The 18,570-nt window shown below is 36.8% G+C and overlaps 1 protein-coding gene across 7 annotated transcripts in view; it reads left to right on the plus strand.

The window, feature by feature from the left end:
* Positions 1-18,570, plus strand: part of RHBDF1 (rhomboid 5 homolog 1) — a 1,247,410-nt gene that overhangs the window by 1,051,796 nt on the left and 177,044 nt on the right. For all 7 annotated transcript variants that reach the window (XM_044089448.1, XM_044089447.1, XM_044089451.1 and 4 more), the window contains one exon: positions 7,888-7,962. In XM_044089448.1, coding sequence (XP_043945383.1) covers positions 7,888-7,962 — 75 coding nt within the window. The remainder of the gene's footprint in view (positions 1-7,887; positions 7,963-18,570) is intronic.

Consider the following 18,570-nt stretch of genomic DNA (forward strand, 5'->3'; position numbering starts at 1 on the left):
TACAGATTTGAAGGCATTTATCTTGAAGGGAAAGAAGGCAAGAGTTAAGTAAAATAATTTGATCCTCGCAGTAGAACACAGTGGTTTAAGATTACCTGATTTGAATGGATATTTAAGAGCTACACAGTAAAAGCTCATATATAGAAAACAAACAGAAGTTACAATTCAAAGTGACAAGGGATGATGAAGCAGGGGGGAGTCCAATAAATAGAGAGTGGGATTTTGGATGCAAATCTTTAAGGAGAATGATAACTAACATACAGAGTAGCGGAAAGTATTCTAAGAACTAAACCAACACAAGAATGGAAAAAGGAGATTTTGCCAATAGGGATGAATGAAACCGGGGGAAGTTCAAAAAGTAAGGAAAGAGTAGATTTTGGATACAGATCCTTAAGGAGAATAATAACCATCTTACAGAATATTATATTCATAAAGCTGCAGAAAATATTATAAGAACTAAACCAACACATGAATGGAGAAAGGAGATTTTTCCAGTAGGGACGACTGCAAGTAAGGGTATAGAAAATAGCCAAGTGTGGGCTGCAATTTACTGAAGAATACTGATAAAGGAACCAATGTATTGGGAGCAAATAACTAGAGACAGCAAGGTAATAGAGTGGGATGAGGCCAAGAAGCTTGGACTATAGGTTAGAGACTATATTCCTTATCACAGATTGATATCAGAGTATAGACAAAGACAAAGGGATTCTGGTATAATTTTAGTCAATTCTAGAACTGAAACTGCTGTTAAAAAGGGGATAATTTGTGGACCATATAAAATATTGCATGATAGCCAAGAATCAATCAGAGGAGGACAGAAAAGATTGGGAAGAGAGTCTGGGAAAGCATTTTACAAGGGAACAAATGGAGGACATAGGTATGGCTCCCAAGTATGCAACAACATCCAGAATGTTTAGAATTTTTGCTTGGAAGTGTTTGCATAGGTATTTTTGTACCCTAAGCAGCCTTCAAAGAATTTTTCCTCAGGTAGATAGGAAATGTTAGAGGTGTGATGGGGAAGAAAGAAGTAAGCGGGAACATGTTTTTTGAGAGTGTAATGAGTTGGCAAATTAAAAAAAAAATTCCCCTACAAAGTGTTGTATTAGAAATATCAGGGGTGAAAATGGCTGTATCTAAGGAAGCTATTATTTTGAGCCATGGAACGTGATCTGAATTACTTAGCAAGGCTTTATTAAGTTTAATTCTGCTGTCTGACAAAAAAAAACATTTACTAGAAAATGGAAATCAAAACCTAAACCAACTGTATTTAAAGTATTGAATACTGTAAAAAAATAAAAGAACTGGAAAAGAAATCTTTAGAAAATGAAGGAACAAATTACATAGAAATAAATAAAATTTGTGGGAACAATGCATGCAGAATAATGTTCAGATGGGGGGGCAAGGTTTAAGAGAAGGCAAGAATTGAATGACTTATGTAATGTTGGATTGAAAGGCAGGTATTATAAAGAAAAAAGTATGTAAATAGAAAAAAATGTTAATATGGTTTCTTTTGCTTTCTATTAATATATGTGTACCTATGACTTAAGTGATAATTTAATAATGGTGATTAATAAAAAGTGTATAGTTGCTACCTCATCACATTTGAATTCAAGCCTAATGTTAACATTTTCAACTGACTGATGCTTAATCGGGCACTACAGTCTCAGTTCACAGTCATTACTTACATGACCACAAGAATTTATATCATTAGTACTTTATGATTTCACTTTGTTGCCATATTAACCCTTTACCATATTGTATAGTATTTCAACATGAATAAGTATCATAATTATTCAGTCATATGGTTACACTTCACCATTCATTTTTTTTCAAAAATCTTTATTGTATTTTATGAGTACAGCATAAGTAACACAATAAAGACATGTCATCAATGACAAATGCAACATTAACCAGCAATTCCCAGTACATAACAGTATACAATGTACAATTCACAAACTATATACAAAAGTGTAATTTGCCTACTCATGTAAAAATAAACATTTGAGCATATTTGGGTTAGTCATTCAGACGTCATTTATAAGATATAGAGGCCTTCATAGATGAGAGGAAAATAAAGAAGCAATTAAGTTACTAAAGGTGAAGCAGGACCCCAACCCTGAAGGATATAAAATAAGTACTGTCTTTAGTTTAAAAAGCAATTAAATAATAGACTCCAGTGTTCTAGAAAGGACGGATGTAGTTTTTGAGTATGCATTAAGTATTTATGGGCTGTTATGTACTTGATTGCAATTAGTTTAAACCCTTTCCTAAGATAGTTGGGATCTATCTTTCCAATTCAATGTAATATAGAATTTAATTAAGGTGAAGAGAGTGACTAGTATATGTATTTGTAATTTTGTCAAGCCTGGAGGAGGGATGTGCAACATAGCAAATTTCAATGAAAGGGTAGATTTTTCATAGGCCATTTTTTGTAATCTGATTTTTAGAGAGCACCAGAGTTTGAAGGAGCATTTACAGCTCCAGAAAATAGGTAAAAGATCCGCTCTGAGAATCACAGTATGGGTACAGTGGTAAGGTTTTGGGGTCAAACTTTATTAGGTTTTTTGAAGGGGATTGATCTTGTAGTTATTTGGATGGATCGAATTGTTTGGTTGAATGTAATCGTTGGGTCTAGTTCAGTCCAGTAGTTGGAGATGAGCACTTCTTTTTGGTAATTGATCGACATAATAAATTTATATGTATTAGAAATAATTTTCTTCTTCATTAATAAGAGTTTCGGAGGGATTTTGCCTGTATTAATGTCATTTTCATTAAGTTTAGGATTTCCCAGGATTTTGGCACTGATGGAAGGTTTTCTGCATAATGAGTAAAAATAAGGGCTCAATGTATAGATTAAAAAGGTAAGGAGATAATGGACAACCTTATCTTGTTCCATTCTTAACAGGGATCTGGGGAGAGGTAATCTTGTTGATATATAATGATGTATGAGCATTGTAGTAAAGTGTATTAATAGACTGAATGAAACTAGGAGATATGCCAAAGTAAGGCAAGGCCAAGAGAAGAAAGTTTAACTTTAGTCTATCAAAAGTCTTGGAGGCATGAATTGCAAGGTCAAATAAAGGTGTTTGATTTTGGTTGGAAAGGTTTATCATTGCATCTAGTGTAAGCGTATTATCGCAGATCTGTCTGTATTGTATAAATCCTGATTGGTTAGGTGATGTAATACTAGGGATAATGGGTTTTGTTAGCCATTATTATAGCAACAGTTTTAATATCCAGGGAAATAGATATATAATTCCAAGGATTTTTAGAATCGGTTTGTTCTTTGAGGATAAAGATTGTTTTAGAAGTATTAAGATGTCTGTCTGTACTATTATCTTATATACACTTCACCATTTTGAGAATAGCATTTCCTTATTATTCATAAAGTTACCAAAGAGCATATTGTCTAGTCTCGGCAATCATTTTCTGAAAGCTTATTTAATACAGGTTCTTACACAAATACATTAACATTGATACATGTTCTATCTCTAGAATAAGAAGGTATCTCTTAGCAGACAAATATCCTAAAGTTTACCCTTTCCAGTGATACAGTTGATAGTCATTCTGGCAAACAAACACTGTTGAAAATATTCCTATCACTTAGTCCAAATATTAATTTTAGAATCATCATACCTCTCAAGCCATCTTTGTCCAGGAACTGTACACTTATTATTTGTTCACCACTGATTTCATGTTGTGTTTCTGCAGCACCATCATTATCTATTAGTTTTCTGCCTCCTCTTGCTTGACCTTAAACTTCACTAATCTGATTCAGTTATATTTATTTATTTTTGCTAATACTTCATCCAGATTTTCAAACAATAACACACCACCTGTCCAAAACACATGCAAAAGAGCAAGAGTTTAAAGTTGTACTTCAGCTTTGTTTGATCACAGTCTTTTATGGCAGTTTCAGGCTATGTTTTAAACCCCCCTTGGAATAATTGTACTCAATGTTTTTATTTATTTTTTATTTTACATTTGTTAACCGGGGGTGTCTGACTGAGCCGAAAAGGCCCTTTTTCATCAAAGGCCCGGGGAGAAAAGCTCCACAAAGAAAAACTACAGACACATTTAGTTAATTAGACATGATCAGTCTCTACTGACATTTATGAAGTCTTGAATATTTGATATTTGGTAGGTCTGCAACTATTTGCTGATCATAAAATAACTCTTGTCTCATTCACTACAGTCACAGTCAGGCATTTCAAATATGCCATAAAATCCTATCAGGTTTCACTGTTCAGTTCTTATTGCTTCCAAAACCATACGTCACCTCCCAAATGTTAGCCATATCATTTTCTCACATCGCTAGTGGATGAGCAAGAAGCATTATGGCCTTCCTGCTATGAGTCATGGCGGATGAGCAAGAAGCATTATGGCCTTCATGCTATGAGTAATGGCGGATGAGCAAGAAGCATTATGGCCTTCCTTCTATGAGTCATGGCTGTCTAAGTTTCAGCTGCAGATCTTTGTTCTTCTGTCTTCGATTTTGGTTGACAACACCTTCACTCTTTTATATACCAAAAAGCACTCTATTTAGAATTTTACTCTAGGATTTAATGGTTTTAATTATTATACATTAAAGATTATAGAGTGATCAGAGGAAGCAAACAACTTCACCCAACACAGTGAGACTTCCCGGTCAAAAGATCTATCATTTTTAGACATCAAATGTAGGAACTTTACAGTAATTGTTTGAATTTCCTAATACGCAAAGGGCTCATAGAAAAAAAATTCATACCTCTCAACTGTCCGGATTTTCACAAAATGGCCAGATTTTGGGTGTGTTCCTCATAAAATTTGTGGTTTTCTGGCAAATCACTGGGATGATCTGAGGACTGAAGCCACTAAATGACATACATTTGAGTTTGATTTCAAACCTTCAGAAAATGCATATTAAAACAAATTCTGTTACTCTAGCAACTTTCTACGTTTATAAGAGCAATATTTAAAATGTATTCCTATTTTTGGACCTTTGTGCCCCCATTTTTGTGGGCTTTGTCCAGATTTCTTGTACTAAGAGGTTCAGAGATATGAACTAGATATTAATTGCAGATGCCCGTTTAGCTGGAGAATAGTGAAGAGCTAAATGGGTTGGGCTGTCAGCACATAGAGCATGGAAGCATTAAGATTTTTAAGTGAGAAGGAAACATGAATAGGTTTAGTCCACCAAGAGAGACTAAAAAATAAACAAGACTAATTTTTAAAGCACACAATAGAAGGTTTCTCTACCAAATCTGCCACTCTGGGTGGGAGTAGGTGGTTTGCCCTGTATCACGGCTTAAAATAATTTACTCTGAAACAGTTGCACTTTGAAAGAAGTACAGTGTTTGAAAGATGTGTCACCCATCTTGGGGGAGGAGTGTAGCTTCATGCACAAAAGGACTCAGGGTGTGACCTCATTAAACCATGCACTAGCATTCCAGGCGAGCATTGTGGTTGTGCAGAAGTATGCATTTCCATTGGCTTGAAACAGAAGACAGTGCACCCTGCTTTGCAACAAGCGGATGGAGGGAGGGAGTTATGAACAACAGATAATTCCCTGAACTCACAGGGTGATGGCCATAGTCTTCTGCTTTTACATCTTTCCTAGATATTGGGTACATTATGGGAAATAATTGTGAGGGGCAGGGTCAAGAATGAAATATACATCCCTGGATCCAATTCTTCACAGTTCAGCAGCAGTTTAAATTCACAATAATGTACATTATTACTTAAGTTTTGCAACAGCATGGATAAAAGGCTGACATTTGGCAACCATCCAAAACATTTTAGCATTTCTTTTCCTGTACAGAGACATGCCTTTGGCACTAGACCTGTCATCTTAAAGTCATAGATTAAATTACATGAATGTGAGCAACTTGGCTGGCTGGATGAGTTGACAAATGACTGGAAGGGAATTAGGTCATTCTGAGCAAGCAGTTGCACTATGAAATGCATTTTACCTTTTAAACGTGTGTTAGTACAATTAATAAGGCCCACTAACAATGTACAAAAGATTAAAGTGAAGTATTTTAGTTGGATACCCAGTGACATAAGCATTAATCATACTAAATGTAGTTGCTTTCTTTACAGACACATTCATACCTATTTATTTATTGTACTTTTTTCTCATTTGTAACCCTTTTTGATACACTAGGCTGTATTAAAATCTGCAAAATCAACTGCCATGCTGAATGAGTTCAGAAATCAGCACTTGACACTGAGGTACAGATACCCTTGAGCTTTGTAGAATGTTGTGCCTTACAATTTCCATAGCTTATGTAGTATATACCTGGATATGTTCATGAATCCACTGTTTCTCTCCTGCCAAAAGCTAAACATTAGACAGTAGCAAGGCTATTAATGTGTTACAAAATGAAAGGCAGCTCGTCTGCTTCTCTGCATACTTTCATTGGGTCTAAAAGTGATCCCCCGAGGAAGCACGGACACTACCCAATAGACTGAAGTATGTGTCACATTTTAAGAAAAAAAAAATGTGTGTATATCATGGGTACCATTAATCTCCTCAACAAATTGACTTGTCGAACTGCAAAAAAGCTGCTTCAAATTATTAAAAATCAGCTAATTGAACATACCAGCTTTTCTGCTGTGTGAGATTGTGGTATAGTGGGGATGGGGAATTTGCCCTTTCCACACAGTGTTGCAATCTGCAATTAGCATATGGTATATATAATTAGCAGGGGGTGAGGGCCTGGCAAAACAAAGATTTGTTTTTTGTTCAAATCTGTGTGATTTGATGTGTTGTGTTTTCATATCTTTTGTGATTTTAATAGTTTTGAGTGTGTGACAGGTGTTCAATGTTTTGATGCTTCAACTGTCACACACTCATATGTATAAAAATATCAGTTTTCCCTTAAATGATCAGTCACCTCATCTTAATATAAATGGTCTAAAATGATCTAATAAGACTTCATCAAATGCTAGCCTAAACTACATGCTAACACCTGTAGCTCTGATGATAAGGAAAGCTTATTGTGTGGTCACTGGTGTTGATTTTCGTATAGATTCATAAGTAATTCTGCAGTTTGCTTTACCACAGTGTGTTGGATTGTGAAAGCTGGTGGCTCACTTTCACTGTTTTTCCTTTTTTACACTGTAGTGCAACTGTGTTGGAATTTATAAACTGGGGGAGATACAGGAGGATTTTTTTTTAGTTATACTGGGTTTAGATGAAGCATGTGTTGTATCACTTTTGTTTGTAATTTCTGTTTAGATCTTGGGTATTTAGTATTTAGATCAAATGACAGAGTCATACGCATTATATCTATGTATAATATCTGTGTGTGTGTGATGGTTTACTTAAGATGCTTTTCATCTAATCACAAATCATCTAAAAATTAATTTAATGCACATTTAATCTAAAACACAATTAGCTACGTCACATTACATCTAAAAATTCATCTACAGCAAATACTTCTCACAGACAACCTTAATTAAGTACTTTTAACTCCACAGTCACACAACTATGGAAGAGAAAACTCCTCATACAGATGCAGAAATACAAACTTCTAGACATACAGATACAACATAACAGTGAGCATTAGCAAGGCACAAATACTGATCAACTCCAACATCATCGGACCTGTACTGTAGGCCCCATTGAATACTACATTCACCAACGGTCATGTGTCCTTTTTGCATGTTTTAACCAGACACCATACAATAAATAATGCTGTTTTTTGTTTTTGTTGTTTTAGCACTTATACAAAATGGTACTATTTATTAGTGTATTAGTTAGTAATGTGCTTTTTGCAGTGTTATTTACTATTGTGTAACAAAAACAGAAATAATACTGATAGAAATACAGTATGAATATCAATAGTATCGCAGTCCTCTTACCCTACTCCTCAATATTTTTTTTTTGTCTTTTTTCTGCAGGTTCTAGGAAATAAGGGTATTTATGAAAATGTAAAACATGTGCAACAAGAAAATTTCTGGATTGGACCAAGTTCTGTAAGTGTCAGAGCATGCCATATTAATAAGAGCAATGTATCTATTGTTATGAAAAATATAACTGTACAAACATTATTTAGAACATACCATAATTTCATGGGCTATCATTTTTCACTTTATAAAAGGGTTACAACTATGTTGAAAGCACTGAAAGTACAGAGAAGTTTAACTATTGGATATGGAAACAGATATGAAATGATTTCTGATGTTCATTTGGAAATTAACTCCGGCTTTCATAAATTATTATGCTTATCTCCAAAGGTGCCCCTTGGTTAACTTTGGTTTGTTGTCTATTTCTTTTTCCTTTTTATGCAAATTCCTTTGTCCTGGAATATTAAAACACTGAACACCACTAGACAGGTTAAAAGTAACCATTTCTGAAAATTCCACACATTCAACATTATTTAAGATTTACCCAGTTCAGAAGAAGGAATGACACTTCCTTGCTGCTAAAAGGCTGAAGAAGCAGAACAGATATGGATGTCTGTAATTTATAGAGAAGTATTGAAGTCAAACCTCCTAGAAGAAAATAAGTGTGTTTCATCTAACAAGTATAATGGCTGAAATGTCCAGGTACTTTTTAAGTTGACATGGCCCCATATCACCCCCTAACTTTACAATTCTCACTTTGAAAACTGCATTAATGTTAAATACAAAGTTATTTTTGGGGGGATTAAGGCCCACAGCTTTCCCCGGCAATTAAATAGAGCTCGCATGCACCTCTCATATCTGATAGTCTTTGCACTGAGTCTAACTGTGGTATTCTTGTTAAACAGGATGTTGATCACCATGCTGTTTGAGGTGGGTCTGAGAATCCAATACCAGCTTGACCAACCAAGTATATGGAGGTGGCTCAGTGTGCTGCAATAACATCCAGTAGAGATCACATGTTAAAACAAGGCAGGCCACTGACTGTGACTGCACTCTGTTTTGCCAAGCAGGATGTAGTTATGTTGCTAGATGTTAGTGTATGCATGGAAGGACTCCGGCACCACTGGACCTGTACTGTAGGCCCCACTGGATACTGCATTCACCAATGATCATGTGTCTATTTGTACATCTCTTTTTAATATGTTCATACTCTGGCCTTTGCACATTTTCATTGGTATTTGCACTGCATGCGTAATGTCGCTGTTCTCATCATTATCTCTATTGTAACATCCTGCTGTATTGTATGTGTGTGTTCTGCTATGCTGTCTTTCTGGATCTCTGCATCACTTAAATCTGTGTTTGCTGCTTTTTCTGCAGTCTTTTTATATAGGTAAAACTATGCACACATTGAAAGGCAGAATGTATCAGCACTTTGCCTTAAGGAGAAAAGATAACAGGAACGCTTTAGACATTCATACTCAAAAATGTTGAAGTTTTAAGAAGTTCATATATTATGTACTTGAAAAGGTAGTTAAAAATATTAGGGAGTTAGTTGGGACACTTCTCTCGAGAACTATAATTGGCAAATTTTATTAAATACAGTACAGGCTCCAGGAATAAATGATAAAATATCTGTTCATAGTATTTTGGTCTTGAGGCCAGACGGGATATAAATGAACTAATGAAAAAAATGTATGTATTTAAATAACATTTATATTATGCAGTTAGGATTTTTATGATGGTCTAATACTTTAGTTATTTAATTAAATTTAGTTAGTTATTGTGTTCTTAAAAATGTTATTTTATATTGAATGGTGCAGCGGTTCTCCGGTTCGATTTTTGGCTGGGATGCCTTCTGTGTGGAGTCATCATGTTCTCCCTGCATTCATATGGGTTTCCTCCAGGTGCTCCAGTTTCCTCCCACATTACAAAGACGTGTCTGGAGCCTTTCTCCCCGGGTCTCAGCTGAAAATTGGCTTTGTTCCAAGTCGGACTTTCCGGTTAACAAATGTTAAATAAATTAAATAAAGAAGGGAAGTGATGCTTGTTTTTGTTCTGATGAAGTTACGGTTTTGGAATGAAAAACTAAACAATTTAAGTGGTTCAGTAAAGCTGCTGGTTGCATGGAGCAGTGTGTGTTTTTTTTTTTTGCAGTGTATACTGGATGTAATAGCCTAAGAAACAGTAAACTGAAAAAAGTGGTGGTAAGAAAAAACTCCAACCTAGAACGTCAACAAATCCAAAAAGAAGAGTGGAGAGTGGATGTTGTTGCTTCAAACCACTGTTTTATTCAAACCACGTTGAACTCAAACATAAAACGTAAAACACGCTACACTAAAACATTAACGCTCTTAACACACGCGTTTTCGTCTACAGAATCAGACTTCATCAGATGAACCATAAAGATAACACATCCCTTTTATACCCTGACCAATAAATCAATTAGTGTCCATGAATTAAAATATTTGTTAATACGGATTTGTGTCTAAGTGTCTAAAAATGAGATCAATATTGCTTATAACAAAATTGATATAAATTTAAAAGACATGTTATATGAGGGACTCATAAACCAAGACACTTATTTATTTTTAAAAGTAGAGAAACCTAAAATTCCCTCAATTTTTGGAATTCCAAAAATCCATAAAAACGAACTTGACCCCCCCACTAAGACCCATAGTTTCAGCTGATGGATCTAAAACTCATCCACTAGCTAAATATATTGACATTAAGGTAAAAAAACTATGGGTGGAAAGAAAACATATATTAAAAGATTCTTGGGACTTGTTAAAAGTTATTTCTGGAGTTAATTATTCTGAAAATATATTATTCATTACCATAGACATAGTTGATCTATTTTCCTCCATCCCCTATACTCAAGGTACATATATGTTTGAAGAAATAGTGTATGAAAGTGGCAACCTAACCAACAATGAAAAACAAGTGAATGTTTGGTTAATGGAAATGGTTTTAAAGAATATTTTTTTTTATATTTTAATGGGGAATTTTTTAGGCAAACACAAGGAGTAGCCATGGGAGCTGCCTGTGCCCCAACATATGCTAACCTAGTATTAGCTGAATGGGAAGAGAAATATGCATTAAATTCACAGTTCAGCTCCCATTGGGTACTTTATCGCAGATTTTTGGACGACATAGTCCTATTTTGGACTGGTGGATATGAGAAATTCAAGGAGTTTATGGTTTACGTAAATAAAACTACTGAGTTTTTGAAATTTACCTATTTAGTATCCGATAAAAGCCTACAATACCTAGATCTGGAAATTTATAAGCAGGGGAATGGTTTAGAGACTAAAGTATATAGAAAACCTACATATTGTAACACCTATTTACACTATGATAGTGCACATCCCCTGCATTGTAAGAGGAACATTATTAAAGGACAATTTGTGAGAGGTAGTCGAATGACGAGTTCCCAGGATGATTTTTTTAAAGAATGTGAACTTTTAGAGAAAATGTTTGTGGATAGGGGATACCCCACTAAGCTTGTTAAAGAAGTAAGGCAGGAAATAGAAAGGGGAAGGAGTGATAGATATACCCCTATTGTGAAGGTAATTAATTTTGAAACAGAGCAAACAAAAGATCAAGAGAGAAGTGAAGTGGATTTTCAGCTAGCACTGACTCTAGAATACAATGCGCTTAATAACAATATTAGAAGGATATTTTCCAAGGAATGGGATAGGTTCATTAACATTACAGATATAGACAAATTAGAAGGAATTTCAGCAAAAATAGTATATAAAAACGGCCAAAGTATCTGAAATATTTTAGAAAGTAGGAATACTATGACCACACAGAATGCAAAAAAGATGGGTACCTACACGTGTGGTAGATGCTCTCAATGCCCTTATATTTTGAATTCAGATAGATTTTATATAGAGATAGGTGGATTATTTACAATAAGAATTATTACAATTGTGATTCCATGGGACTAATTTATATTGCTACCTGTGTGATTTGTAACTCATTTTTATATAGGAAAAACAGAAAGAAAATTAAAAAGAAGGATATACGAACATTTTAATGATATTAAGAATGGTAAGGATACAAATGCTTTGTTTAAGCATACCAAAGAATGCACAGGAGCCAATTTTAGATTTATGGTGCTAGAACATACACAGAGAGATATAAGAGGATGCCCCTGGGAAGAGAAAATTGAATATAGGGAGCTCTGGCGGCAGGTAACACTGGAGGCATACAATTCACCAGGTTTGAATGAATACACAAGTATTACACCTATTTTGAAATTAAGGGCAGCTAAATTATAATACAAACTGCATTTAAATAGATTATTATCAGAGGCACTTTATTTATATATTTATATATATTTTATTATTATTATGTTTATCAATTTTAAACTGCTGAATGATATTTTAATACACTATTTAAAAGATTTTATCTGAAAGTTTTATGTTCAATAATATGAATTTCCACCAGAGGGCAGCTTAACATCATATTTTCTATCCTACATGTAATTTAACCATTATTTTTTTATATATGCATAGTAATAAAATTGTTTTAGAAGGGTAACTTATAATACATATAATGTAAGAATTGTATTTTTACAGGGGTTAGGGAAGTGACATTATTATTATTTTTTGAATAGATATATAAATGTATATGTAAGTTGGAAAATCCGTATTAACAAATATTTTAATTTATGGACACTAATTGATTTATTAGTCAGGGTATAAAAGGGATGTGTTATCTTTATGGAAGTCTGATTCTGTAGACGAAAACGCGTGTGTTAAGAGCGTTAATGTTTTAGTGTAGCGTGTTTTACGCTTTATATTTGAGTTCAACGTGGTTTGAATAAAACAGTGGTTTGAGGCAACAACATCCGCTCTCCACTCTTCTTTTTGGATTTGTTGACGTTCTAGCCTAAGAAACAGTGCCACAGATACGAAATTGCAAGTTGAAACAAAAAAAAATAAATAAATATAAAAAAAATGTTATGATACAATAAAGTACTGTGTAAGAAAAAGGATACAATTTTCAAGAGCTGAAAATCCCAGAAATTTGGAATTTGTCATCCTGCAATGCTCTGAAGTATTTTTTAGTGCTATACTTCAGTAAAGCAGAGGGTAATAGTATATGTAAATACATTAATACCTGAATGTTAATCTCTTTGAAGCTCACTTTAAAGTCGCCATAGGTTCTCTAATGCTTATTTGCTCCAGTGAGATCTGCCATTATGTAACTATATGCACATACTTTACTAGTCATTGAATGTCTACCCACTCAGTACAAAAATAAGCATTTGCCAGTGCTGAATGGTGGCTTGTGCTGAAACTGTACCATCACATTACTGATTAAAGATGTGTGGTTAAGAATTGACATAGAATAGCAATATACAGCTTTTGGGCATTGATAAAATATTGCACTACATTCAGTCAATCACAGTCTGAATTGATAGAAAACAATTGCAAATTATTTTATATGCTTCAAAGAAAAATAAATTGATCACATGGAGTAACATACCACATTTTGCTCTTGATAGAAAAAACACTTGCATTGTTTTCCAAAGCACATTGTGAATACACCTAACAAACAAATGTAACTGATTTTGCCTGAGATGAGAAGAAACATTCTTGTTTTGTTTTTTGATCACAGGAAGTAATGTACATCATTTTAAAATGATTGCAGGAAATAAATCCTTTTTATCGTTATCTCTATCGGCAATGAACCAAAACATTCTTGTGTCATTTATGATTATGGGGAAATAATCTACATGTTGTCCTTGGTAAAAAAAAAATATTTAAATATTACTTTGTTTATTACTTTGATGTTATGTAGTCCTATCTTGCCGTACCGTAATTCTTGCTGGATGGGTTCGGAGCTGATATTCAGCTCCGACTCGGCTGATACTAAAGCTCAAGAGCTTTTACTGGCTCGAGCCTAATCCCTATCCCATGGTGTCTCAGGGCAAATCCCCAGATCTCCTTTGCCGCGAAAGCTTCAAGGTTGTGTCTTACTGGTTCGTTGGCTAAGTAACAGTTTATTTACTAAATTTAGTCTTTTTTCTTGACTTTCACTATCCTTTTTACAGTCTTTAATACTTTATCTCTTGTGTGACTGTTATTGAGAGTTTCTGACCCCTATTCTTCCCCCTAGGATTGTATGGCCCGTTTAAGTTAGAGGGCCATAGTGCCCATTTAAGTTAGAGGGCCTTTCCTTCCTGAGTGTGTGTCATATAAAAAAAAAAAAAAAGTTATATAACTCCTCTCTTTTTACTATCCTTCGTCAGTAGTTAGTACTTGTTATCGTTGCTGTCTAGCTAGTTTATAGTTTGTCAATATGTCTAAAGAAAAGGATAGAGAGCATAAGGATCATCATCCTTCGGGGTTTAAAAAGTAAATAAATAAAGCTTACGCCAACCGCTATGCTGTCTAGAGATGCCGAAACTCCAACCTTGCAGTTATAAAATGACAGTTCAAGAAGACCGTTTAAAATAATCCAACATTTAATGAAGACAAAAGTAAAAAATGGCTGACAACATACTGAGAGTTTAAAAAACGGCTGACAACATACTGAGAGTTAAGCGCTTTCACCCGTTTACAATACGGGCTTCTTCAGAACTAAATTCAATGAATGAAACAGTTGACATTTAAATTAATTATTAATAGCTCTAACATCAAGTTTCGACAGGGGAATTGTAGATCTAAAGTTTTAGTATATTTAGCTTTGTGTGGTATATGTTCGGCTTTCTATATTGGAAAGACCGAAAGACAGTTAAACAAGCATATCTATGATCATATGTACTGTATTAAAAAGAGAGATGAAAAGAAAGCTTTATACAGACATATTAAAGTGGCGGGAGACAGCCATTATTTTTTATTTTCTATTTTCTATATTGGATATTATTAAGTTGGACCCAAGAGGGGGAAATTATAAAGGATATTTATCTTATAAGGAAATGTGGTGGCAATTATTTACTGATGCCTCTACCCCCCGTGGGTTGAACGACTTTATTTCCATTAAGCCGCTGCTTAATTATGCTTGATTAATAATTTGTAGGTTTTTATCTAACTACTAGCAGCTAATAAGTGTAGGAAATGATTCATGTTGAATTTTATATTTTATTTTTTAATGTTTAGATATACGAATAGTAAAGATTTTATCTGCTATAGCTTTAAATTTGGCTGAATTTTTGGTGCCAAATAATTAATTTAAATTTATTTATAATTTATTTATTTGCTTGTTGGTCCAGTTGGTGTGCGAACGCCATTCTTTGACCGTATTTGTGTGGGGTTTAAAAAGTGTGATAGATGCTCACAAAAAATGTCTCTGACAGACAGTCACACCAGTTGCGCGTACTGTTTAGGTGAAGCTCATTTGCAAGAGCACTGTACCTTTTGCCATGCATTTAGCACCAGGGTCTTGAATGAGAGGAAATGAAAACTTATTGATAGGAGTCTTATGACCAGTTCCTTCCAAAAACAGCTGGAACTCGGTCAGGCAGCTCGTAAGTCTTCAAAATGAAAATCTTCGGCCCCAGCTTCGGAGCCGTTGAAAAAGACCAAAGCATCAGAGCCAAGGAGTTCTGGCTCCAATTCACTTTCTTCCACATCGGCACCGTCGGTCTACTTGGTGCCGAGGCAACCTTCGGTACCAAAAATTTTACCTGATATTGATGTTGTGTCACCCACCTTGAGATCTCCTATTTTGGAGAGGAGATCTCCTTCTGTCTCCATCAGATCCTCCAGGACACTATCAGATGAGGACATCGAGCGGGTGGTGAAGAGGTTGCTTTCAGATCCAGCTCTAGCAAGAAAATTGGCACCTCCGAACCCAAAGGCTTCAGAGCTGACCCCCCTTTACCTGCCTCTGTTCCTCCTCCGACTGCTTCGCTCTCAGAGCCTATTACTTCAGGTTCTTCAGGCTTGGACCCGTCAGTTCTGTGTATCCAACCCGCTTCCTGAGAACTGATTGCTCTATCCTCGGTGGCTCAGTCTGGAGCTGAGAGGTCTGGGAGCTGACGCTCTCGAGTCGACAACAAGGGGGACAGTCACCCTGGTTTTTCTTCAGAACCGACCCTTCCTCTTGGTGCCTTGGCTCGACTCAGCTTGGCTCCCACTTCTGCTTCGGAGCCGTTCCCCCTTTCTAGGAGCTGACCATCCATCTCCTCAGAGCGGAGGTCTTCTTCAGAGTGGGGAGGAAAGGCTTACAAAGCTATAGAGAAGGCTTTATCTTCTGCTAAAGCTATACCTTTGGAACCTGTGTCCCACCAGCAGCAAGCAGCAACCTCTCCCCCCCCTGCCACCTCCACAGCATAGGAAACCAGAGGCCCAAGCAGCCTCCATTGGAGGTGTCCCCTCTTCCGAGACCCCCCAGATTATCCCACTGTTGAGCTCCCTCGGAAGAGAGTATGTAAGAGGGAAGCATGTTGACTCCCCTGAGTCTGTCACTTCTGATACTGATTTAGAGGAATTAGAAGGGTCCCCTAGATCCCCCTCTGAGGATGTCTCCTTTTCTGACATCCTAGAAATCCTTAGACAGAGGGGTGATTGGAAGACCTCTAACCCTACTGAGGATGAATCAGTGTATCTTGAGGCCTTTGGTTCCTGACCTTCCACCTCCTGGGTGGCACTGCCTTATGATCAACTCTTGTGGGGTCATATCGTGGAAAGCCTGGACCTCCCCAGACTCAGTGGTCCCCGGCCCAAGGAAGCCAAATAAATTTATGACAGCACCTGAGGATAAGTCTTTCCTTAGAAAAAGAGTTCCTGTTGATGCTAAGTTATCTGAAACATCTTCTAATATCCATCCTCCTAACAAGGAGCCCAGGACAATGGATAGATATGGGAAGTGTACCTTCTCTTCAGCGGCATTTACATTAAGATCGCTGAATTACTTTACCCATTTTACTCATCTTCAGAGGGATCTCCTGAAGGAGTTAGGAGATACACTGCAGGGTTGAGTAGCTCCAGGTTCCATGGATAAGGTTTCTGTGCAGCTCTCCATCATTACTTGGATAGCTAACTCCTCCATGAGGCTGATATCGTATGCAGCAGATGGAGCGAGTAGGGCAGCCACAGCAGGAATATCCCTCAGGAGACATTCTTGGATGCATCTTTGTAATTTCACGGAATTCTTCAAGTCTTCCTTCACTAACATCCCCTTTGATGGTTCATCTCTTTTTGGACCCCAGGTGAAAGAGACTTTGACCAGGTGTGAGCAGGGAGGGAAAACCTTATCTGCCATCAGAGTCCATTTCTCCCTGCCATCTAGACCCTATCCCAAGGGTAATACGGGAAGGAAAATGTGGTTCCGTAAATCCCAAAAAGGTTTCCCTCAGGCACAAGGTCAACCCTCCCCTAGAGGCAGAGGGGGAGGATATAATGGAAGACACTGCCCTCACGGCAGAGAAGTTCCACAACTTCAGGGAGACAGAGAAACCTTCCATCGCCCCTAAGGGGTTGCCTGACTGTCTATCTCTGGAGGCAGTCGGGGGTCATCTATCGCTGTACCCAAGCGCTTGGCTAAGCATTTCACAAGATCGTTGGGTACTCACCATAATATCCAGAGATTATCTGATCCCCTTTGTTTCCGAACCCCCAACAAACCAGTCTCTACCAAACGTACCACCCATTCAGCTAGACTGTGCAACATCAGAGGTCATCTCATTGCTGCAAAAAAGAGTCATCCAAGAAGTTCCCGCAGAGCAAATGGGATCCAGAATTTACTCTCGATTCTTTTTAGTTCCAAAAAAGACAGGGGACTGGAGATCAATTCTAGATCTCAGCAGGCTCAACAAGTCCGTAAAGAAATCGAAGTTCCGAATGATCACTCTGCAGTTGATATTTCCCTTTATCGGGAAAGACAATTGGATGTGCTCAATAGATCTTCTGGATGCATACTACCACATCAAAATGGACAGGTGCTGCAGGAGACACTTAAGCTTCTGGCTGGGAGCCAGTCATTTTCATTTCAGAACACTGCCCTTTGGTCTCACTACAGCCCCCAGAGTGTTCACCAAATGCATGACAGTGGTTACAGCTCACATGAGACATCAAAGATTCCAGGTGTTTCCGTACCTAGATGACTGACTCCTTACTGCTACCACCAAGCATCAACTCATCAGAACCAGGGACGGGACTCTATCCTTGTGCGCTGGTCTAGGCATCACAGTAAACCTAAAAAAGTCAGCCTTATCTCCTTCACAGCACATTGTATTCTTAGGCTCAGAAATAGACATAACCACCATGTCAACAAGACGAACACCAGAAAGAGTAGAGTCTCTATGCAGTCAAATCAGATCCTTGCTAAACAAGCAAAAAGTTCAGACCAGGGTAGTCCTTCAAGTCCTAGGAACTATGGCTTCCTCCATCCTTTTAGTTCCTCTAGCCCATCTATGCATGAGGATACTTCAGTGGCTGTTATTTGCCCAATGGTCAATGCAAGACCTTCCATTGTCTCATCAGATTTTTATAACAAACACCTGCAAGAAGAATCTGACATGGTGGTTGCACACACAACAACTTCTCCTAGGTCGTCCACTTGTTCCTTCCCAAGAGAAAGCAGTTTTGACCACGGACGCTTCTCAGATAAGGTGGGGGGCATTATCTGGGAATGACAGTCCAAGGTACTTGGCAGAACCATGAGAACCACTTGCACATCAATGTTCTGGAGCTAAGAGCGGTGCTGTATGCGTTGCAAGCACTTCACAGCTCCCTTCCCACTGGGACAATTACGATCCAGTCAGACAACATGTCTGTCGTG

The sequence above is a fragment of the Protopterus annectens genome, chromosome 12.part0 (genome assembly GCF_019279795.1).
Source record: "Protopterus annectens isolate FY-2018-M chromosome 12.part0, PAN1.0, whole genome shotgun sequence".
Taxonomy (NCBI): Eukaryota; Metazoa; Chordata; order Ceratodontiformes; family Protopteridae; genus Protopterus; species Protopterus annectens.